The sequence below is a fragment of the Monodelphis domestica genome, chromosome 1, assembly GCF_027887165.1.
Source record: "Monodelphis domestica isolate mMonDom1 chromosome 1, mMonDom1.pri, whole genome shotgun sequence".
NCBI lineage: Eukaryota > Metazoa > Chordata > Mammalia > Didelphimorphia > Didelphidae > Monodelphis > Monodelphis domestica.
Genome location: NC_077227.1, coordinates 523,455,277 through 523,478,106, shown reverse-complemented (window position 1 = coordinate 523,478,106; position 22,830 = coordinate 523,455,277). Strand labels below are relative to the sequence as shown.

General features: G+C 39.4%; 1 protein-coding gene across 2 annotated transcripts in view; it reads left to right on the top strand.

Annotated features, from left to right (window-relative positions):
* Positions 1-1,023: 1,023 nt before the first annotated feature.
* MEMO1 (mediator of cell motility 1) overlaps positions 1,024-22,830 on the top strand; it is a 134,300-nt gene continuing 112,493 nt past the window's right edge. Inside the window, exon 1 of one of the 2 annotated variants that reach the window (XM_001371423.4) lies at positions 1,024-1,496. In XM_001371423.4, the coding sequence (XP_001371460.1) occupies positions 1,436-1,496 (61 nt within the window). In that variant the 5' untranslated portion in view covers positions 1,024-1,435. The remainder of the gene's footprint in view (positions 1,497-22,830) is intronic. The other variant, XM_056813234.1, reaches the window with a different exon arrangement.

Here is a 22,830-nt window from a genome sequence, read left to right as displayed (position 1 = left end):
TAAATACTTGAATCATTGAGGATTTCATCCCAGCAAAAAGGCAGGAACTCAGAAAAGATCAAATGAATTAGATTATAAGTATAACAAAATTCTGTTGGTGGAATGTCACATAAAAAGAGAAGTGACAGATTCAAGCATCAGGCAGAAGAGCTGAGCACCGGAGTTTCTTTTGTAATATCAGTAGAGTAATATTAAAAATGTTTTTAAGTTGAGTTTCTTACACTGCTTTCTTCTGTTCTAAAGAAGTGTGACTATCGTGGAAGTGGATTTGTCACTTCAGTATTCTGGTTTTTAATCTATGTTCTGGCTGAAGCTGCGTGGCTTTCAGAGTTCTCCATCTCCACCAAAGCCCTTGGTCCACCTTTGTACACTGGACTTTAAATTGGAAACCTTGCACTGTAGTAACTCACTGTGAAAGGAAGACAGAAGAGGACAAATCCTTCCAGGACCGGACACATCTTTTGTCTTGTCAATAAAATCTTCCTTTGTGGCCACAGGTTAAAGTTAAGAAAAAAATTGAAACCTTGGAGTGTGGACCCACAAAGTACTTCTTTTTGTAAAGTGCACGATTGCTGTAAGGGAGCGGGGCGTGGGGTGGGGTTAACGGTCTCGGGTAAGTCTAGGGTCTCCGGTCCTTGCCTTTAGTATCCCTTCTGCGGGGGGAGCAAGGAGCTGCACGTTCCTTGGATCAGTAGCTGGGCATGCTCAGTGGGCAGCTTAGGCTTGTGGGTTGGGGGTGGGGAGTGAAGTCTTGGCTCTTCACGAGCCCTATCTCCTCAGTTGAAGCCCGGGTCCCGGCCATTATTGTATGCACTAGCCGCCTCCCGGGGCCCAAGCAGACCCCGATGCAGCCCTGAGTGGCTGTAGTTCGGGTTCTCCCGGTTCCAGGCGCGGGCAGCAGGGCAGGCGCAGGCAGGGGCGGAGCGCGGCGGGGCGGGGCGCGCCGGCCCGGCCCGGGGCGCGCTGGGGGAGGGGAGCCAGCGGAGGGGCCGGGGGCGGGGGCGGGAGTGGAGTCAGGGGGGTGGGGTCACCGGCGGCAGCGCCGCCGGAGGGCGGGGGGTGGGGGGGGGCAGTGTGGTTTTGGGTCGGCTAGGTGGCGGGCCCTGCCCCCGAGAGGGAGAAGCGGCAACTCCGGGGGCCGGCGCCTGGGCTTTGCTGCGGTCTGGGAGGCCGCCGCGGGCCCCTTCTGGAGGCCGTCCGCGTGCATGGTGATCTGGGACGCTGCCGCCATCATCTTCTCCTCCTCCTCCTCCGCCTCCTCCTCTTCTTTCTCCTCCTCCTCCTCCTCCTGGGCCGGGCAGATCCCCTCCCCACGGCCGCCTCCTCCTGGGCTGGGCCGGCGGTGCCTCGTCCCCTCCCTGAGCCGTTCCTGCAGCCGCCGCCGCCTCCTCCTCCTCATTCATCCTCGTGCACCATAGGCGGCACAGGTTCCAAGATGTCCAACCGAGTGGTCTGCCGGGAAGCCAGTCACGCCGGGAGCTGGTATACAGCCTCAGGTAGGAGGGAGGGAGGGCCTGGGCCGGACCGGACCGAGGGAGCTTAGCCAGGCGGCCGTAGCCGCCTCCAGGACTCCCCCTGCGGCCCGGGGCGCGGCTCGGCACGGCACGGCACGGCAATACGGGGAGGAACGGAGTAAGCGGGCCGGGCCCGGCCCCGAGCAGAGGCGCTCCGGGTTCGGCGTGCTGAGACTGGCGGCCCAAGCGGGAGCGGGAGAGGGAGGGAAGGAAGCGGAGCTGGGGCCGTTCTTCCTCCAGTTTCTTTACTCGAGGGATTGATTCCGCTTGGCCCCCGCCTTTCTTTCCGACCTTCAGGCCGAGCTGACCGATCCCGCCCCGGAAGCTGGGGCCGGAATAGTCGGTAACCTAGAGCCCTGCCCCTGGCCTCCCATTTACCTCGTGAGTGGGGCAGGAGAGGGGCCAGAACCCTTGCCTTAGCCCTTTGATAGAGTATTTGCTGCACCTATCCCCGAGAATAGAGAAGGGACTTATTCTCCTCCACCACCCAGTGGTTGGGGAAGATCTTTCGTTCCTTTTGAGTCATGTATAGGACCCTCCCTCCCTCTTTTCTCTTACTCTTGAGGGACGGAACTTCCCTGCCCGCCTGCTTTCCAGAGAAGACACCTTCCCTTTTCCCTTTCTCCTCTGAGAGCCCAAGTCTCGGGGGAATCCTCTCCCTTTGGAGTCTTTCCCCTGCCCCCTCACGCCTTCTACTGTGGAGCCTCCTGTCTAAACTACCCGTTCTAGTTGAGAGGGCGAGTCAGTCTCCTTACTCCTCGACACCTTCCCCATTCCTTAGTGAAGGGTGTAGACAGAGCAGATGGGTTGAGAACCCTGTTCTCTCCCATCCTCTCCTTTGCCAAGAAGTGTTCCCTTCCTTGGCGGTGTGGCTAAGGATTTGCAAGAGGCCTCTTTTTTTTCCCCTTTTCTTTTCTGGAGAGTACCTTTGTGTGTTGGGGGTGGGGCAGAATTATTGTTAAGCCGAGGCCTGGGGTAGCCTGTTGGTTCTTTTGTCATTGTTTTGTTGTTACTGTCATTCACCCTAGGGGCAGCTGGAGGTGGCATCAGCATTTTTCCACTCTTCCATAGTCTCTTAGCCTCTTGCACTTGCCAAGGCGAGCCAAATAACAAACTAATCCAGCTTTAAAAGTGAATAAAACTCCTGCACTTTAAAGTGAATAAACTGTCCATACTCTTTTTAATCAGCAAATGTTAGTATGCCCTGGGTAGGAGGAAGAGGGATTTTCAATGCATCGTTAAAACTATTGTATTCTCTGGTGCTTTTTAAAAAAAAGTTATTTGCTTCGGATGCTCTGGCCGTAATTGCCAATAATTTCTCACTGAATCCTAGACTTTTACCCTTATATGTAATTGGGCTAGTGAAATGTTTTGTGGGAAAACAAAGAGATTATGAAAAGTTGTGGACTCAAGAGTTTTGCTAAGCTAGTTAATAAATACATCTGACTGATTCATTTAAGAATTTGATGATATGAAAAAGATGTAAAAAATGTGCTGGGATTTGCATATATCTGTGATTCATAGTTAAAGATATTTTATAATTACTCTTCTTTTCCTTTAAAAACCTTAAAGTACTTCATAAACACTTAATTGATTTTCACAACCGGAGATTCAGTTTTGCTATTCCTGTTCAACAGATGGGTAAACAGATGCAGAGAAGTTCAGTGATACCCCAGCACCATGCAGTAAGCCATTGAGACCCATGACAGAACAGAATTTGGAAACTTGGAGTGTTCCAAACTGCAGGGCATCTGTTCAGACCTCTAGACTAGCAGTTCTCCCTTTGGAGCTTCCTTCTCAATGTGGTCTGGGTCCCCTGAGGTCCTTTCAGAGATCAGAAATCTATTTTCAAGACAATATTAAGATGTTTTAATTTTGAATATGGCAAATATTGATAAATATAATCACATAAACAAAAGTTCTTTCTCAATAACTTTTAAAAACCTAAAGGGGTCCTAAGGACATAAAGTTTGAGAATTGTTATTTTAGACTGTTATTTTTTAAAACAAATTGGACATTTAAATTGATCCTCTTCTGCGAGGTAAACATTTTACTCATATAGCTACTTAGGCTTTCTCTTTTTACATTTTAAAAAGAGCCAGCTTCTCAGCATTGACCTTATGGACAAGATTTTTTAACTTATTTTTTGGTCAGATTTTACACGTATCTTTTTTAAAATTTTGGGTCAGGCCTGGGATTTTATTGGCATAAGAAGCTTATGATGAAATTTCCTTAAAGAGTTCATATAGACACCTGCTCAGCAACTTAGTCTTAAGAGTACCTGGGGTTTTTAAAGGTTAAATGACTTGTTGCTCACATAGGCATTGCCAAAGCCAGACTTGAATCCAGTTCTTCTTACTGTTGAGATTCTCTATTCACTATTTGATACTGCCTCTTAGAATTTTCTAAGTGTGTGTGTGTGTGTGTGTGTGTGTGTGTGTGTGAGAGAGAGATAATTTTACATTAAAAACTGCACTTCCACATTCCAGGCTTTAATGATGTCTGGAATATCTGGATTCATATTCTGATTTAGTTAGTGGTTGGTTATGTGACCATGGGCCAGTCACAAAATCCTAGTATTATAGATTTAAAGAGCCTGAAGGGCCTTTTTTGGTCATCTAATTCAAGCCCTTCAGTACCAAAAAGCTCTACTTCATAAAGTCACAGATTTTTAGGTGGCAGAAGCAGAGTTGGATTTTTGTCCTCTTACTCCATATCCAGGGCTTTTTCCACACCCTATCCTGCTTTAATTGATAAAGTTCTCTTAAGCCTCAGTTTTCTTAACCTGTTAATTGGAAATCCTGTCACTTGTATGGTCTGCTTCATTGGGATTTGTGAAGTTCAAATGAGATAATGTGCTTTAAATGCCATTTGCCATTTATTATAGATTTATAATGCCAGATATAGATTACTGAAGGGAATCCCTCTCACAAAGATTTCCTGTTTAGCGAATGTGCATTTATGTGTATCTTGTTTGTACATTGTCATTTGTATGTTGTCTCACTCATTAGACTGAGAACTTTTTGAAAGCAGAAACTGTTTTTGCCTTCTTAGAACAGAGCCTGGCACATAATAGGTGTTTAATGAATGATCACTAACTTATTGATTAGAGGTTCATAATATATAGCAACTTAGAATCTGGACTTGAAATGTCCATTTCCTAAGTGTTATTTTTTAAGAATAGCTCTCTAAGATCTTTTAGTTTATGAAATGTAATATTATATCTTTTTATTGACAATTAACTATATTATAATTTCATTAAAAATTTAATATAAAAACTTGTTTTCCTTGATGCCAATGAAATGTTTCGGAAATTGGCTATATGTTAATTTACATCTGTTTTCTGAACTCATAGGATCAGGATTAGAACTTACATATATATATATTTAAAATTATGATGTTACTTATTACTATTTCTGTGGAGAATTTGGTTTAAGAGAACAAAAAAAAATTTTTTTAAGCCTTTCAGTCTTGGAATCAGTATTGTGTATTGGTTCCACGGAAGAAGAGTGGTAATGGCTAGGCAATAGGGGTTAAGTGACTTGCCCAGGGTCACCTAGTTAGGAAGTGTCTGAGGCCATATTTGAACCCAGAACTTACCATTTTTACACCTTCTCTCTATCTTTTGAGCCACCCAGCTGACCCGTAAAAAGAGACTATTGTAATAGTTGATTATTGCTTCATAATAATAGTTTATTTTACTACATATTTAACAAAGGTAGCCTTTTAATGTCTATAGAGTTCTTTCCTTAGAGCAACCATTTAAGATAATATTAAGTACTTTTATCAGTATAAATAATTTTTACTGTTTAACAGATGAGGATGCACAGGGTTGGAAAAGTTAAGTGGCTTGATTATAATCATATAGCTTTGACTAAGACTTTTAATATTTTGGACTTGAATGAATTTTTCCTGATTCTGTCAGTGCTCTAGTACACAATTCTGTCTTGCTGGAACCCAAAATATTTGTGTTTATAAGTGTAAATTCAGATAAATTAAGCACAAATTATTCTTTTCTGTAAGTATAAATGTTTCCAGTAAAATGTTTTCATTTTTTGCTTGAATTAAGATAGAAAGGAATAGATTTGGAGTCAGGCTGCAAATTCTGTGTCCATTACCACTTGTATAAATTTGAGAGAATTTTAAGGATAGGTAAAATTTGGATACTCAGAATGGAAAAGGAGTCATGCATGAACAGAGCATTAATTTTGCGTTATAGTGTGAGATAAAGCTCAAAATGTAGATACAAAACAGATTGTAGAGGCTGTTGGATGTCAGTCAGGCTTAAGAGTTTGGATCTTATTTTGTAGGCTATGGGAAAACATTTGAACAAGAGGAATAACTTGCTCAAAGTGGCACTAAAGGAAGATTAACCTGGCAATAATGTGCAATATGTACTAGAGGAAGTAGAGACTGGTGACATAGAGATCATGTAAGATGATAATAACTTGAACTCAGTGGCAATAATGGGGATAGAAAAGAGAAAAAGGAATTGATAAAAGAAATATTGTTAAAGAATGGTTTGGTCACTAATAGGATATAGGGCCAAGGGAATGGGGGAGACATTAGAGATGACTGGATAAAGAATTAGAGCACATTGATTATTGTAAAAAAACAGCAAGAAAAAATTTGTAAGTACACAGAAGGAAAAAAATATTGAATTGGAAGGGTAACAGTAAATCAGTTGAAAGGTTAGCTTAATGGAAAGAGTGCTGGACTTGAGGTCAGAAGACTTGGATTAAAGTCTTCATTCTCTCACTAGCTGAGTTACCTGGTGTACTTTTGGATAAAATGGGGATAATAATACTTGCACACTCTACCTCATTCATTGGGGTTGTAGTGTGGAAAATGCTTTGGAAAACATGAATATTACATCAATTTTAACTTTTATAAATTATTATTTTACTAAAATTAAAAAAAATTTATATTTTATGAAATGTCAAGTCAACAAGCATTTATTAAGCACCGACTATATGTAGTTACGGTGCTAAACATTGAGAATACAAAGAAGGCAAGGATAAGCCATTCTCTCAAGGAGTTCATAACCTAAAGGGGGGGGGAAACATTTGAACAACTATTTACAGACAAGATATAGACAGGATAGGTTGGAGATAATCAGCAAACGGACAGTGCTGGCATTAAGAGGGATCAGATTTCAGCTGAAACTTAAAGAAGAGACAAGAGGCAGAAATAAGGAGAAAGAATTTCAGGTATGGGGGATAGGTTGTGAAAATAGGGACAGTAAGGAGATGTAGTGTCTTATGCAAGAACAATAAGGAACTCAGTGTCACTGGATTATATATTAAGGATAATAAACTGTGAGAAGATTGGAAAGGTAGGAGAGGCCTAGTTATTAAATATTTAAAAAAACAAACAGTGGGTTTATATATTTGATATTGGAGTGATCAGGAAGTACTGAAATTGAAGGAGGGTGGATTGGGGTGGGTTAGGAGGGGATGGTGATAGAGTCAGACTTGTACTTTAAAAAGATCACTTGGACAGCTGAGTGCAATGTGGGGAGACATGAAGTAGGGAGACCAAACCAGAAGCTTTTTGCTTGTCCAGATATGAGGTGATGAGGGCCTATATCAGGGTGGTAACAATCTCAGAGTAAAGAAGAGTTTTTTGTGCCCCAGAAGTGTTTTGAAGGTAGAATCAGAAGGACTTGACAGTAGATTGAATATCCTGGGTGAGAGTTGAGGATGGCATTTAGGTTGTGAACCTGGGTGGATGATGGTATCTTCAATAATAAAAGAGAATTTATTTAGAAAGGAGGATTTGCAGGGAAAGTGTTCAGTTTTGGACATTTTGAGTTTAAGATGCAGTGCACTCTGGAGCTATTGAAGACTGATCTGATTTTCTTTATAATAATGTTACTCATTAATTTAATTCTGTGCCATTTTGTCTTTTATTTAGCTTATGGACAAAAAAAAAATAGAACAACCTGTCATGTTGACTTGAGTTTTTATAAGGGAAATGAAAGAAAATAGAACATCTTTCTTCTGGGGGAAAAAAAAAGGAAATTCGATTTGAGATGTCTAATAGGCATTTGGAGAGGCGAGACTAGAGGCCCTGAAGGAGCCCTAACTGGTTAAGATAAATAGATCTGAGATTCATCAGCATGAGATAATTCAATCCATGGAATCTGATGGGATCACCAAGTGAAATATTAGAGATGCAGGAGAGGAGGGCTTAGGGGAGAGCCTTTGGGACACCCCAAAGTTAGTTGTTGAGGATTAGGATTCCTAAGAGGTTGAGGTAGATATTTATTTGTGGTTTTCTGTGTAATAAATAGGCAAATCAGGAAGGGTAATTAATTAGATGGAGTCAAATGTTTATCTTATATGGTGTATAATTTGCATCATATCTGCTTATTATGATTTTTTTACAGAAACTGTTGAGTATGACACTCTTAAGATCATATGAGTTATGTTTGACTTTCTTAGAAAGGACATGAATGTCAAGTTCTGGGGAGCACTTATGTTCAGTGTAGCATACCAATATACTGATTAGAAATCTCTGAAATAAAATATATAATCCAGTCTGGTAGTATATAGTGCTTTCAAATTATATTTTTATACTTAATTTACAAAAAAAGCAAAACCCCAAACATAACCCAAACAATATAGATAGCACTTATTTTTCCCTTGATAGCTTTTTGTTGTTTTGTGAGATTATAGAATATAACTAGGTGGCACAGTAGATACTAGTGTCAGGAAGATCTGAATTCGTTGTGGCCTCAGATACTTACTAGCTTTGTGTAAGATTTTTAGTCACTTAATCCTGTTGGCCTCAGTTTCCTCATCTGTAAAATGAGCTGGAGGAGGAAATGGCAAACCATTCTAGTATATTTGCCAAGAAAACTCCAGAAAGGGGTCATTAAGAGATCCATATGACTGAATAAGTAACAGATTATAAATAGCTTCTACTCTGAATTGATGTTGCTCCTAGCTTTCATGTTGACAAAGAGATTTTTCCTGGTTGAGGTAGTCCCTGAACTTGTAGGGATTTTTTAATGGCAGTTAATAATTCATGGCAATTAATTTTATGGTATATCTCAGTCAATATCTTTATTTTTGCCTTGTAAAAATTTCAAGAGTCATTAATGCTTATTTAAGTTTGGAGCTGATATAATTGTATATATGAGTGGCATCTTTATTCATTTTTCTAATTTGGTGTTGATTTTGGTTTTGTCTAGTCATTATATAGTTAGAAGGAAAGTTTTTTCAGATGTTCCGTTTTGTGGATGACATTGTAATGATCACATTAAGTCCCTGAATACTGCAGGGCTGCCTCGGTGTGATCCACAGCTGTTTAGAAGAGCAGTACACATAGGAAAAATCAAGTGGAAGAAGAATGCATGTTGGCCAGAATAGGGTATGCAGTTAAATTGGCAATCCATTAAGTTGTCCCATTAGTGTTTCTCTCTGTCTCTGTCTCTGTCTCTGTCTCTGTCTCTGTCTCTGTCTGTCTCTCTGTTTTGTCCTTCCCCTTTTGTCTCCCACTGTCTCCCTCCCTCCCTCTGCCCCCTTCCCCCTCTCAATAGATATTAGCCAGAAATGAATAGAAGAGGAAGTTATTGGGATTGAATGAATTTTGGAAAATGTTCCATCCTCAGATACTCTCTTCTCCAGAACCATTTTTTAAAAATACCACTCTTCTCCCAGTGATGCTATGTGACTGAAAAGTGGAACATAATGGTGTTGACAGAGTTAGATATTCAGTTCAAAGGGTTATGGAAATATGTTAGATGGGTAGACATGGGTTGTAATATATTATCAAGGATGATTTGATTGATGAGTATTATAAAAGATATCATTAAGGATATGAATAACTGGAAATAGAGGAATGGTTATGTAGCAATAGGCTGAGTAACTGCATTGGTATTCCTGAAATGCTATAGGAAACAAAGGAAGACCTCATATAATTCCTGGAATTATAATAAGGAAAGAATTACAGAATGAAAAAGCAAGTTAGGGTTGTGGTCTTTATCAGTTGAGGGAGGACCTGGATCTTTGAGGGCACGAGCAATGATGTATACAAAGATGTGTTTACTTCTTTAGTTGCTTTTATTTTACTTGATTACTTTGAAAATAATTATTTAGTTGGGAGACATTAAAATTCTTGAGCTTAAAAACCCCATTAATTTTTTGCATTTTTAGGTATATGGATTTGTTTTTTGTTTCAAGGAGTTTTAAGAAATTTGCCAACAATTTTATGGTTTCTAATTAACAGGAGCACCACTGCTTAGTAAAGTGTATTACTACTTTTCTGAGCAACTCAGCTGAAAAAAGACACTATATAGAATTTAGTGACTTAGAAAATTAAAAAATTCATTTCTAACTAAAGATCTATGTTTTTTCCCTTTTGTGTCACATATGTTGTTTTTCTTTTTGTGTCACATATTTCTTTACATTTTGCCCTGAAAGCAAAAAAAAAAAAGTTTGTGAATAGTCAAAGAAATTTAGAGTTTAGTCCTGTAATACCATGATAGCTCTGTAGCTTTGGTCAAGACACTTAACTTTTTTTTTGAGTCTCAACTTCTCTATTTGTGAAATGGGTATATCATTGCCTTTCTTTTCCACTTCTTTGGGTTGTTCTGAGAACTACGTGAAAATGCTTTGAAAACTGTTGGGTTTGATTAAAAAAATATTAATAATCAAGAGATGACTATCAGAAAGCAGACTGAATTTGGATTCAGGAAAGATCTGGGTTTGAATCTTATTTCTGACACATACTATCACCTTACAAAATAACAAAAAAGCTATCAAAGGGGAAATAGTTTTGGGATTATGGGCAAGTCATTTAACTCCTTGAAGGGTTTTCTTCATGTTTTGAGGGTCAAATGAGATAATATAGGTTACACAATTAAAAAACTTTAAAGTATTAGAAATGAGAGCAATTACTGTTATTAATTCCTTTTCCTTCTCCATTTTTCCAGAGTGAAAGTTTCTAATGGTGTTCTGAAAGAACAAGGTCTTTTTTTTTAAACTTTCTTCAATACTTCAGGGGATCTCTGCAAGTCTCATTGATTTGGATTTTCCTCACCAACAATCATAATCTATCTATGCTTGACTGTTCTGGGGTATTCTTATCCAAGTCTTCCCATAAATCTGTTGCAGGGCCCTTCCAACATGCTGAGGACTTTTTTTTTTTAAATACAAACTAGGAAATAAATACCTTTATCTCATTACAGGTTTTTTAGTTTCTTGAGCTATATATAAAAATGAAATCTATTTTGAGTCAGTAAAATGGAGGTGCTTATAAATATTATGTTAACATGGTTTACAAAATATAATGGAAAGAGATTAGTTATATTCAGGGAAGTATCACTCTTACTATTTTGGGAATACTAATGAAGGGACTGAATTACTTGAGGTTGAATTGGAATTTATATCCTTGTTAAAGCCAACATTTCTGAGCTTTGAATGTAAAAGTAGTCATTGGTAGAATCTTGACTATTTTGAGTTAACAAGGACTTTTAAAGATGTCTAGTTTTTACTTAGTACCAAAGTAGGACCAGAATGTGAATCAACTTATTTTTAGACCAATGTTATTACCAATTCTATATGCATTTTAAAAGTTATTTAATATACTCTGGGCTTTAGAAATGAGAGTACATTGTGGCAACATGTCTTAGTAGATAGCTTGCTACCCCCTGGAATCACACTTGGCTTCCATTCCTGTCTCAGACATGTTTAATAGCTATGTGATCACAATTTCTAATTTATTGAAGTTGGCATTCTACTGTTCTCTCAAGATTATTGTGAGAAAGTTTTTGTAAAATCTAGAGCACCATTTAAATGTAAGTAATGCTAATTCTTATTTTAGGCAGAGCCCACAGTTAACTTGGGGCAAAACCATAAAATTTAAGCAAATTGTAACTACTTGATCCAGATGTGGCCATTAGGGTTTAGAACATTTTGGAGAAACTAATTTTAATATAGCTTCTAAATTCTGTTATGTATTTTTTTTCTGGGCATCATCTTTTTTTTTTAATGATAATTGAAAATTTTACCAGCCTCCTCACAGAAGAGTTTATATATAAATGCTCAATTTTTTTCATAATTGATTTGTATAGTTCATTGAATGAAAAAAGCAAGAACTTAGGTAAGAACTTTCATATTAATTGTAGCTCAAGCAGTTTTTCAAGAATGTTGTATTTAAGAATTGGAAATTTGAACAAACTTTTTGTACTTAAAAATAAAAGCACATGCAAAATATTACAAAAGGCAATAACTAAAATGTTTATCACATTGGGATTATCTGATACCAGTTTAGAGACAAATATAGGTTTGCAAGCATATCTATAAATGGATTTGCCTGTATAATATGTATTATAGAGAAACTTAATGGATTTTCTGAATGCTGAGGAAGAATGTGTATAATTAAAATATTTTTACATTATTTTCATTTCCCGGTATAGCTTTCTCCCTTCTCTTTCCTCTCCTAGAGCCTATCCCTTTTAACAAAGAAGAATAAAAATCCACTTCTGCAAAACAGATCAGCCGAGTCTGACATTGTATACAATGTTCCATATCTATAGTTCCTCACCTTTGCAAAGACAGGAGGGAGATGCCTTTTTATATCTCTTCTTTGAGGTCAACATGGGTCATTGCAATTTTACAATATACACTTTCCATTTTTTGTTGTTATTCTTTCCACTTACATTGTTATAGTTATGTACACTTTTCTGGTTCTACTCATTTTGCAGAACATTTTCTCCTGCTTCTCTGTACATGGGTCTAGAATACTATCCTTTCTCCTCTTTTACCTCCTGGCTTTCTTCAGGAGAGCTCACATCCTGCCTTTTTGCAAGCTGCCTTTTCCCTAGTTCCTCTCAATGAGTGTTTTCCCTCTAAAAGTGCCTCCAATTTACCTGGTATATATCTTCTAGACAGTAGTTTTCATGTTATCTCTTCTATTAGAATGGAATGGGGTCAGTGAGTACCTTGAAAATTGGGGCTATTTTTACCTTTGCTGTTGTTAAGATTCTTACCTTCCGTCTTAGAATCTATATTAAGTATCATTTCCAATGTGGAAGAGTAGTAAGGGCTCAACAATTAGGGTTAAGTGACTTGACTGGGCCTATACAGATAGGAAGTGTCTGAGGGCATATTTGAAACCAGGACCTCCTATGTCTGTGCCAGGCTCTCAAATCACTGAGCTACCTGGTTGCCCCTTTTGCCTTTATTTGTATTCCCAGTACTTAGCCTAGAGCCTGAACATAGGAATCACTTATTGAATGCTTTTTGACCAGTTGGCCAACCATATTCATTGTTCTATATGATATATATTCATGTATCACAATTTGTTTAACTATTCCCAACTCAGTGGGCATCTGTTTTTTTTTTTTAAATAATTCTTTGACATTACAAAAAACTACTGATATAAATATTTGGTATATAGGAACTTTTTGGTATATAGGAACTTTCTTTTTATCCATTGCACATCTAGTAGTGAGACCTCTAGGTCAAGGAGAATCGATATTTTAGTCATTTAACATAATTCCAAAATGGTTTGATCGAGTAGAACTTATTTTAACTTTCTAGTAGCCCAATTAACAGAAAAAAAGTTCATTTTTTTCAAATTAAAAAAATTGGAGGGAGGCAGCTGGGTGGCTCAGTGGATTGAGAGCCAGGTCTAGAGATGCGAGGTCTAGGTTCAAATCTGGCCTCCGACACTTCCTAGCTTTGTGACCCTGTCACTTAACCCCCACTGCCTAGTCCTTCCTCCTCTTCTGCCTTGGAACCAATACACAGTATTGATTTTAAGACAGAAGGTGAGTGTTTAAAAAAATTGGAGCACAAATAAGTGGTGACATGTTCTTACAGATGTAAATAAAAACTGCTAGTATAGGTCATAGAATTTTAGAACTGGTAGGGATTAATTTGCTCACCAATGTCCCTCCTCATGAAGCATGTTTTGGCATTTTGCTTATTATCTGTACATTTTTACCGCTGCTTTTCCCCAAAACCCATCTTTCTTCTTCATGTCCCTGACAGCAACACTGTTATTCTAGTCATCTAAGTTCAAAACCCTGGAGTCATTTTACATTACTCATTATCTTTTCTTTTGGCTCCTTCTACCCCCATCTAATCTTTGCCAGATCTTGTCAGTTGTACCTCCACAACCTCTCTCCCATCCACTCACTCCCTTATTTTCACTCTCTTCAAGACCAGACCAGTCACTTCTTGCATGGACTTTTACAGTAACCTCCTAATTGATTTCTCTTACTTAATTCTCTCCCTGTACATCCCATTCTTCCATATAGCAGCCATTAAAAAAAACAACCCAAAAAGCAACCTGTTAAATGTGGAATGTAGAATAACAGGCTTTGCTCCTTTTTCCACTTGAGGATTGTTAGAAACAGACATTTCTCTTTATGAGAATAATTTTTCTTCTTGCCATTCATTTTTATAAACTTCATAAATTATTTCCTTCCTTCCTTCCTTCCTTCCTTCCTTCCTTCCTTCCTTCCTTCCTTCCTTCCTTCCTTCCTTCCTTCCTTCCTTCCTTCCTTCCTTCCTTCCTTCCTTCCTTCCTTCCTTCCTTCCTTCCTTCCTTCCTTCCTTCCTTCCTCCCTCCCTCCCTCCCTCCCTCCCTCCCTCCCTCCCTCCCTCCCTCCCTCCCTCCATCCCATGCTTTTTTGGAGCATCCCATGCTCCATCCATCCATTCTTTTGCTTAATTGTCCTTCTTCTTAGTTTGACACAGTAGTAGAGCTAAATTCTGATCTTTTTCTAGAGAATTCACAGCCCATGACATGGTTATTTTTTAAGATCTTTATTATTATTGTTACTGCTTTATATCATTTTATTTTGACATTTTTTTCTCTACTTGTAATAGGAAGTCATCAGGGAGAAGTTGATAGCATGTTGTCATTGTCGCATAAGGATATGATAAAAAGTCTTACTGTATCGTATTTATTCCTCTCTCCTGCTGAAATTTAAGCTTATTATTTGTCCAGAAAGAGCTGTCTATATTAGAAATCCATTCCTGAGAACTTCAGTCCAGGTGGAATGGAAAAAGATTGCATATGTATTTTTTACATAGTTTTATGGGATTTTTTGGGCTAAATTTAAATCTTTTCTTTATATTTTAAGAAACTGTTATTGATGCTCAATTATTTGGCAGAGTAGAGGTAGATTATGCTCATATTCTGATATGCTTACAAATTTTTATAAGTAGAATGGTAAAAATATGTAACCTTTGGTATTGAAGTAAGGAGAGGTAGACAGGAACTCAATCAAGGTAAATGATTGTGACCATGAAATGGGGCATTAAAAATACACTTACCAAGTTTCTAACCCTGAGAAAATGACATAACCTTAGTTTGCTCTACTTTAATGGATATAATAGTAGCATCTATGCCTTACTCAGTGGGTCAGTGTGAGGAGCAAATGAGATAATATGTAAATTTCCTTGTAAACCTTAAAGTACTCTAAATTTAGGGGGAGTTCTGAGGCTATGCTCATAACCCCCCATTTACACTGACAGGTAGAAGACCTAGATGGTGGCTGATTATTTCAAAGGGTAAACTTGAGGGGTTGTTTCCTTTTTTTACCCCTAGTATTATTGCTCACAAGTACTTAATGAGAATGCTTTCCTTCCCTGTACTCTCCAGTTCATTAGCAGTTAATATCAATTAGCCAGACTTAAATAGGTATTTATTAAGGCAATGTATAGTAAGAACAATGGGTACAAAAAGTCCCCCTTGATGGGGGACATGCTTTTCTTCCACAAGTATACACAATATAGTTTCCCAGGGAAAATGATCTTAAGTGTAAAGAACAAATGTAGCAAAGGGGGTAATTCACAGTCATGGTTGCTAGAAGTCTTTTTTCACCTTTGAGAGGTTTCTTATGAAGTCATCTTTAGGAAGGGTATATATTTCTTTAGGCATGTTGTATATTTCTGTGGGGCTCCTTTTAAAGTCCTAAAGCTGCATGTTTTTCATTGCATGTAGTTTCTGTATGAGGCTTATCTAATTACTCTACCTATGTCATTTACCTTATAAATTGTAGACCCCAACTCAAACTTTGCCACCGCTCTAAAAGGCTTCCTGTGTAGTTCTTAGTTGGAACAGACCCTCCTGTAAGCCCAATACATATACTTTTCACCCTGACTCAATAGCCCTCGAAGCTATTTCCAGAGTTAGACTCTGTCATCTTCTGTTTCCAATTTAGATGGCTGTGATCAGACATTGATATTTCGGAGGCACTGATATTATGTGGGAAGTCCATCGTGTTCTGATGTTTTGAAATTCACATGGTCATCCTCTGTTCAAGTGGGACCAATTAGAAAGAGGCATCCTTACTGGATTTCCCTCCCAAATTCTTGGCTTCAGCTGTTTTCCTCCCTCTGGTCTGACACTAGAATTCCGGGTTCCAAGTTGAGTTGCTATTTTGTCCAAAACCTCTGGGCATCACTGACTTTTAATCCAATCTTAATGCGCTTTTGTATAGCAATATTTATTTTCATCTAGTATGTAGAAAGCATTTTTTACTCCTTTCAAATTAAAGACTTTATGTTTAAGTAAAGAGTAATGATTTTTAATAGCTTCGATGATATGTTTTGACCTGATAAATCTGTCAGTGTTTAAAAAGCATCTTTCTCATTAGTTATTTTAAATGGGTTGGAATGATCAACACATTGACATTCTATGTCCCCCTTGCAATTCCCTCTTCTCCCTCACTTTACCCTCTTCTCTCCTATTTTATTTTATTTTTTTTAAATCCTTACCTTCCATCTTGGAATCAATATTGATTCCAAGGCAGAAGAGTGGTAAGGGCTAGGCAATGGGGGTTAAGTGACAGGGTCACAAAGCTAGGAAGTGTCCGAGGCCATATTTGAACCTAGGACCACCTCCTGTCTCTAGGCCTGACTCTCAATCCACTGAGCTATCCAGTTGCCCCTTCTCTCCTATTTTAACTTTGCTGTCCTTAGCAGATTTCCTGAACTGTGTTTGGCAAAATCTATTAGTTCCAAATCCTGTGTAGTTTTTTGATAACTTGGGAAGGGTTATTCTTTTTTAATATATTCTTATACTTTATCCAAAAAAGTCTTTGGGAAAAGTCTGTATGACAGTTCCCAATTAGATTTGATAATTAACATTCTCCCATACTAACTGACACAGTTGAAGAAATAATCATTTTGCAAAGTCTTTGTAGGTTATCTCTATACTGGTGCTTGTAGAAAGGTCTTCCTCAACCTCAGAGCAATAAAGATGAAAAAAAAGGGTAAGAAAACCAAGCATATCTTTTCAGAAGAAAAGTCTAACCTTTATAGAGGTTATAGAAGTGTAGCTCAAAAAGCACAAGGAGCTCTCCACACAGGGATTTGGGACCTGGAAAGTCACCTCCTCACTCTTTAGGTTAGAAGCCAAATTGATTTGGCTTGGTGTTTATATAGCATTACTGATACATTGACTCTAGAGAAGCTGGAATTCTTGTTCTTTCCCTTCCCCTTAATGGTTCTTTCTATTTCTACTCTGTGCTTGTACACATAGACTGGGTTTAATTGCAAATTAATTTAAAAAGAAAAGAAAATGTCTTCCTTTGTTTTTTTTTTAAAGGAAAGCCCATTTCCTGTAGTTATCCAGAGCATGTGGATTTATCCAATTAGGGATCCGGAGTTGACTAGAAGTCATTCTCCTCATTTTTAGGTGACAAACCAAATTGTTCCTTGGTGAAAACTTTCATAATTTGATGTCTGGACAAAATCTCTAGATGGTCCCTTTCTAAGCAAGGCACACCCAAATTTCTCATACAATATGCAGTTCCTTTGGAGGTTCAGGTAGATTCTTCTGGGTCCCTGTATCAAAGGGCAGCTGAAATTTCTCTACTGGATTCCTGCCACTGTCAAGGCAGTCCTAATGGAATTCCAAACTTGCCCCCAAATAGGACAAGCAAGCTTATTTTGAGAGGAGGGGCAGAGAGGAAGCATCAGGTAAGCTCTGAGAGTGTTTGTGAAGTTCCTAAAAGAGGATTAAGCATTAGTTGACAGGCCAGCAGATAAACATTATCTTGTGACATTGCTATCAGTTAAACAAAACAAAACTCAGATAAGCTATTTAGACTCATGTCATAAGTAAGCAGTTGTGAGCACCTTGAGGGCAAGAACTATATTTTGCCTCTTTTCATTTCCCCAGCACTTAGCCCAGGGCCTGGTACATATTAGGGGCTTAATAAATGTTTACTGAATGACTATTTAAAAGCAAAAGAAAGAATGAGCATTTGTGAGGTAAGCACTACTATTTACTGTATGCAAGATCTGTACATCTGTTAGCTACAGTTCTAAAACTGTATATAGTAATACAATAGATATCAGTACCCACAAATGACAAGCTGATACTACTGGGAGACTTCAACGCCTGCATTGGCCAGGACCATGAAAGATGGAAAGGAGTGCTCAGCAAACACGGTGTGGGCAAAATGAACAACAACGGCCTACTGCTACTCAGCAAATGCTCAGAGTTCGAACTCACCACCACGAACACTGTGTTCAGAATGGCGAACAAATATAAAACAACGTGGATGCACCCAAGATCAAAACAGTGGCATCTCATTGACTACATCATTGTACGCCGGCGAGACATCCAGGATGTAAAGATCACCAGAGCCATGAGAGGAGCTGAATGCTGGACAGACCACTGATTGGTTAGAGCGACTCTTCAAATGCGCATTGCGCCTCTCCATCCAAAAGGCGCTCAGATAGTTCGTGCATTTTACAACGTGAGTCCATCTTATTTGCAAACATTCCAGTCCTGCCTGGACAACAAGCTGTCTGCCAAAGGACCACTCACTGGAAGCTCAAACGAGAAATGGAACCAGTTCAGAGACGCAGTGAAGGAAACATCAAAGGCAGTCCTAGGCCCAAAACAACACAACCACTAGGACTGGTTCGACGAGAACAACACTGCTATTGAAGACTTATTGAGCAAGAAGAACAAAGCCTTTATGGAGTGGCAAAATAACCCAAACTCTGCTCCTAAAAAGGACAGATTCAAGTCTCCAAGCCACGGCGCAGCGTGAGATCAGGAAGATGCAAGACCAACGGTGGGGAAAAAAAGGCAGAAGAAATCCAGCGGTTTGCTGATATGAAAAACTACAAACAATTTTTCAGTGCCCTCAAGCCTGTCTATGGGCCATCAAAACCCACCACCACTCCCTTGGTATTCTCTGACGGTCACACTCTCATAAAAGATAAAAAAGGCATCAGCAACAGGTGGAAAGAACACATCAGTCAGCTTCTCAACCAACCCTCTTCAGTCGACCAAAGTGCCCTTGGCCAGATCCCCCAAAACTACTCCATTGAACAATTTGATGTCCCTCCTTCAATAGAGGAAGTCCAAAAAGCCATTAAACAAATGAGTGCAGGCAAGGCACCCGGTAAAGATGGTATCCCAACCAAGGTATACAAGGCCTTAAATGGAAAGGTGCTCCAGGCATTCCACATATGGGACCAGCATATGGGAAGAGGAAGACATGCCCCCAGAACTCAGAGATGCCTCCATCGTAGCCCTATACAAGAACAAAGGTGCACGAGCAGCCTACAGAGGCATCTCACTACTCTCCACTGCTGGAAAGATCCTCACCCGTGTTATACTCAACAGACTCCTGTCATCTGTTTCAGAGCAGAACCTGCCTGAATCACAATGTGGCTTCCGACCAGATCGCAGCACCATCGACATGGTCTTCACGGTGAGGCAAATGCAGGAAAAATGCCTTGAGCAGAACCTGAGTCTCTACATTGTCTTCATAGACCTGACGAAGGCGTTCGACACAGTGAACAGGGACTCATTGTGTGTGATCCTTAGCAAGCTCGGTTGCCCAGCAAAATTCGTCAAACTGATCCAGCTCTTTCATGCCGACATGACAGGGGAAGTCCTATCGGGTGGAGAGACTTCCAATCGCTTCAGCATCTCCAATGGCGTGAAACAAGGCTGTGTCCTTGCTCCCATACTATTCAACCTATTTTTCACCCAAGTATTACGACATGCTGTGATGGATCTAGACCTGGGCGTCTACATCAAATACTGACTGGATGGCTCACTATTTGACCTTCGCCGCCTGACTGCAAAAACAAAGACAACAGAGAGACTCATCCTGGAAGCTCTCTTCACAGATGACTGTGCTCTCATGGCCCACCAAGAAAATCATCTCCAAACCATTGTGGACAGGTTCTCCACCGCAACAAAACTGTTTGGCCTGACTATCAGCCTCAGCAAAATAGAGGTGCTGTTCCAACCTGCACCAGGGAGGCCAACTAACCAGCCGTGCATTACAATCAACAGGACGCAGCTTTCTAACGTCAACACTTTCAAGTACAACGCTCTCTCTGGTCAATCATGAGGACCCGATGGCAGGACCGAATCACCAACCAGGAAGTCCTCGACAGAGCCAACTCCACCAGCATCGAAGTCATGGTCCTCAAAACCCAGCTATGATGGTCTGGACACGTCATCCACATGGACCCACAGTGAATACCAAGACAGGTATTCTATGGTGAACTGTCCGCTGGACTCAGGAAACAAGGCCGACCAAAGAAAAGATTCAAGGATCAGCTAAAGTCCCACTTGTAGTGGGCTGGCATTACACCAAAGCAACTAGAACTTGCTGCCTCTGACAGAAGCAGCTGGTGAACCCACATTAACCATGCCGCCACCACCTTTGAAGATGAGCGACGTCGACGTCTTGCCGCTGCGCGTGAACGCCGACACCAGGCCACAACCGCACCTCCCGTAACAACTGGCTTCCCATGCCCCATGTGCCACAAACTCTGCGCCTCAGCCTTTATACTCCAAAGCCACATGAGGGTACACCGTAGATGAAACTGCACAAAGACAATAGTCATTCTCGATCACAGAGAAACAAAAGTTATCAGAAAGAAATTGGATTAATTTATAAGGAGACACATTAGAATACAGATTGTTCAATTATGTTCTAAAACAATGGGAAAAATCTTAATTTTTTTCTAGTGCATCCTGGAAACTAGACTATTTCATAACTAGAATTCCAGGTGGGTAATCATTCTAGTAGGTCCCTGTAAATGTGAAGGGCCCCATATTTGTCACAGAAGAAGCCCCATGTAGAGCACATTGCCTCTGGGCTCTTTCATCTAGTACATACTTAGCTATCTGGTCTGGTCCCTACTATTATTCCTCCTCCAGCAGATGAGGCAAAAGGGCAGGGATAGTAATTCCAAGGAGTTGGAGTTTGTTTTCTAGGCTAGGAGCCTAGCAATGGGGATTGGCATACTTTCTCTTTGAGTATCAATTGAATTCAATTAGCTAGACAGTCAGTTAACTTTTAGAAACCGGATAGTTGTAACAAAACATCTTCCCAGCCTGAGAGACTTCCCCTTACAAGTACAGAGTCCAAGGGAAAAGTGGACGTAGACCTAGAGGACCTGTATCGAAGGGGCAATTCACAGTTCCTGATTGCTAGAAGTCCTTTTTATCCTTTATGGGGGGGTGGTGTTCATTAATTTGCCCTTTTAAGGTATGGTATAGAATCCTGAAGCCATCTTTTTTATTGTGTCTAGTTTACTTTGCTTCTGATACCAATGCTACCAGCAACTGTTTCTGTTCCAGGGTTACTGGTAGGATCTTTATGAGAAGTCCAAAAGCTTCCAACTTCATAATATTCACAAGGTTATTTTCTAGTCTGGAAGGAGAGGGAGGAGATAATGGCTTTCTCTTTTTCCTGTCAGGTTTTGGATGAAATTCTGTTCATCACTAAGCTGACCTGACACGGGTATGCTGCAATCTGAACTGCATCCAAACTCCGACAGGGTGTCTCTGAGTTTTTAATTAATTTTATTGTACTTCAGTCATAGCATCATTTAATTTATCCAATTGTTGGAAGATTTTGTTCCTTCTAAATTAATAACTCTTCACACCAAGTTCAGACTTTTTGATTGATTCATTGGGCAGTGGGGTTCTGACCTGATAAATGTCTGTCAAAACTATAGAATGCCTTGTTACTTTAAGTGGTACAAGTTGACTGATTCAAAATATCCCCTAAGTAATCTTAATAAATCTTATTAACTAATAAATCTTAGTTGTTATTGTCTTCTTCATCATCATTATCATCATGTCATTGATATCTAGGTGAGGGCCAGGGAAGAGTGTATAGTTTTTATTGACCCTTAGATATGGCTGTCATCTTAGCTCATCCAGTAGCAGGAAGTTAAAAGACAAACTCACTTGGGAGTATAGTTTCAGAACTACAAAACAAGTTAGTCTGGTCTGAGTAGTCATGAAATAAGAGCATGGATGGACAAGTCTTTTATTTCTTTGTCCTGTGTTACATTTGTAAATTCTTAGGGAAAATGGTCTATGCTCTAAATTTCACTTTCTCATTACTCATGTGTTAGTCTTTTACAATCTTATTTCTGACCCTACCACTCATTGAAACTGTACTTTTTAGGGTTAACAATTCTAACTTGCAGAATCAAGTAGCTTTTTCTCAGTCCTTTATTTCCTTCATCTGTCTGTAATTTTTGATATTACTGAGCTCCCCCTCCTCATTGACATTTCCAGTGATTCTTGGTTTTTTTCCCCCCTCTATTTCTAATGATTGTTTCTATGTCTCTTTTCCTATATCACAATTAATTTATAGTGTGGGTGTTTGTTCCTTAGGGTTCTATCCTGAATTCTTTTATTTCTTTATATGCTGTCTTGAGGTTATCAGTTACCATTGGATGAAATATTTCCACATAGATGACTTAAATCTTGCCAGTTTCTGTTTCTCCCAGAAAACATTCTGCCTCCCCTATTGTTGCTTTTGTATCTGTTGTTATACTATTATCCTGGAATGCAGTACACCTATCTTATCCCCTCCTCCCTATCTCCTGTCTTCCTTTAAAATGCAACTCATGTACTATCTTCTATATAAAGCCAGTTCTGATTTCTCCATCTGCTATTGTCCTCATTTACAAACATCTTATATTTAATTTCTTTGTTTATATTTGTTTTTATTAATTTCATATTCTTTATGTGTTTTTTAAATGGACTTGTTCTCTTCCTCCATTAGAATATAAGCTTTTGCAAGTTGTGATTATTTTCTTCTATATATTTGGGTCCCAGTACCCCTATGGCCTAGCCCAGTGCTGGGTACATAATAATGTCTATCGTTTACATATCTCATTAAGGTTTGAAAATTCTTTACAAGTATTATTTCATTTTACCTTCACAACTGGTGAAGTGTAGGTGATAATATTTTCCCAGTTACAATGAGGAAAGGCGGGTTAAGTGACTTGCCCCAATGGCACATAGGTAGTTTCTGAGGCAGGATTTGGACTCTTCTTAA